The sequence below is a fragment of the Elephantulus edwardii genome, unplaced genomic scaffold (genome assembly GCF_000299155.1).
Source record: "Elephantulus edwardii isolate Elephantulus edwardi_28Jun2011 unplaced genomic scaffold, EleEdw1.0 scaffold00032, whole genome shotgun sequence".
Classification (NCBI taxonomy): domain Eukaryota; kingdom Metazoa; phylum Chordata; class Mammalia; order Macroscelidea; family Macroscelididae; genus Elephantulus; species Elephantulus edwardii.
Window position 1 is genome coordinate 8,836,787 of NW_006399782.1, and position 1,576 is coordinate 8,838,362.

The 1,576-nt window shown below is 39.5% G+C and overlaps 1 protein-coding gene across 1 annotated transcript; it reads left to right on the forward strand.

Moving 5' to 3' along the window:
- Window positions 1-211: 211 nt before the first annotated feature.
- WDR5B (WD repeat domain 5B) lies at window positions 212-1,258 on the forward strand. Its single transcript, XM_006884234.1, has one exon. It carries the CDS (start codon window positions 247-249, stop codon window positions 1,228-1,230), a length of 984 nt encoding a protein of 327 aa, XP_006884296.1. The 5' UTR covers window positions 212-246; the 3' UTR covers window positions 1,231-1,258.
- Window positions 1,259-1,576: the final 318 nt, after the last annotated feature.

Below are 1,576 nucleotides of genomic sequence, written 5' to 3' on the forward strand. Positions count from 1 at the left end.
CTGCCCCGCTTTTGACGGCTTTATCCAGTAGCAAAACTTTTAATAGCTTCGTTACACAAAGTTTACAGGATCCTATTTTAGTATTATTTCTCAAATGTTTGTTTACAAAGGAAGAAAAGAGGTTCAGGACGTAGAATTTACTGTCCTGAAAGTTTTATTAACGACTGTTATGGTTTTGCCTTAATTTTTCCTGGGCAGAAAGCCAGAACAGCGAGGACCTCTGACCAATCTTGGAACTAAAGAGCCATGACAGAGGAGGGAGATACCAAAATGCAGTCAGCCCTGCCGTCTGCCAGACCCAGCGAGCAAGTGCCTGAAAAACCAAACTATGCTCTCAAGTTTACTCTCGTGGGACATTCAGAAGCAGTATCTTCGGTGAAATTTAGCCCTAATGGATCATGGCTGGCAAGTTCCTCTGCTGATAAACTAATTAAAATCTGGAGGGTCTGTGATGGAAAAGATGAGAAAACACTATATGGTCATAGCCTGGAAATATCAGATATTGCCTGGTCTTCAGATTCCAGTCGTCTTGTTTCTGCCTCAGATGATAAAACGCTAAAGTTATGGGATGTGACCTCTGGAAAATGTTTAAAAACACTAAAAGGGCACACTAATTATGTTTTTTGCTGCAATTTCAATCCAGCATCCAACCTTATTATTTCAGGGTCTTTTGATGAAAGTGTGAAAATATGGGAGGTGGAAACAGGAAGGTGTCTCAAGACTTTGTCTGCTCATTCAGACCCAGTTTCTGCTGTTCACTTTCATTGTAGTGGGTCCTTGATAGTGTCTGGTAGCTACGATGGTCTCTGTAGAATTTGGGATGCTGCATCAGGTCAGTGTTTAAAAACACTTGCTGCTGCTGATAACCCTCCTGTTTCTTTTGTACAGTTTTCTCCAAATGGTAAATATATTCTCATTGCAACTTTGGACAATACTCTTAAACTATGGGATTACAGCAGAGGCAGATGTCTGAAGACATACACTGGTCATAAGAATGAGAGTTACTGTTTATTTGCCAATTTCTCAGTTACTGGTGGAAAGTGGATTGTGTCTGGTTCCGAGGATCACTTGGTTTACATTTGGAACCTTCAGACTAAAGAGACTGTACAGAGATTACAAGGTCACACTGATGTTGTGATCTCAGCAACTTGCCATCCTACAGAAAATATCATTGCATCAGCTGCATTGGGAAATGACAAAACCATTAAACTGTGGAAGAGTGACTACTAAACCCATTAGCAATCAAGTAGTACAGCCAAGTTGGGGGGGATCCCCTTGGCTATTTCAATTTTGGCATGGCTTTCTATTTCTTTTAAAAATTGTATTTTAAGAGACTTGTCGCCTGAATTTATAAAGCAAGACTGTTGCTAAAGTTTGTTTAGAACCTGTGGCTTCTGACTTCTAATCTTGAGGCTCATTATTAATCTCTCAACAGTAGTTAGTCTTCTGACAGCTTTCCATTCATTCTATTCATAACAGTGACTATTCTGGAGGCTCAGTCTATTTGAGAGATAAATAACATATAAGAAATATAAATAAGGTGAACAAATCTGTAAGACTGATCAAATGAGGGAAG

Excerpts from the sequence above, each read along its gene's own strand:
- WDR5B (XM_006884234.1), top strand. The coding sequence starts at position 247 with ATGACAGAGGAGGGAGATACCAAAATGCAGTCAGCCCTGCCGTCTGCC.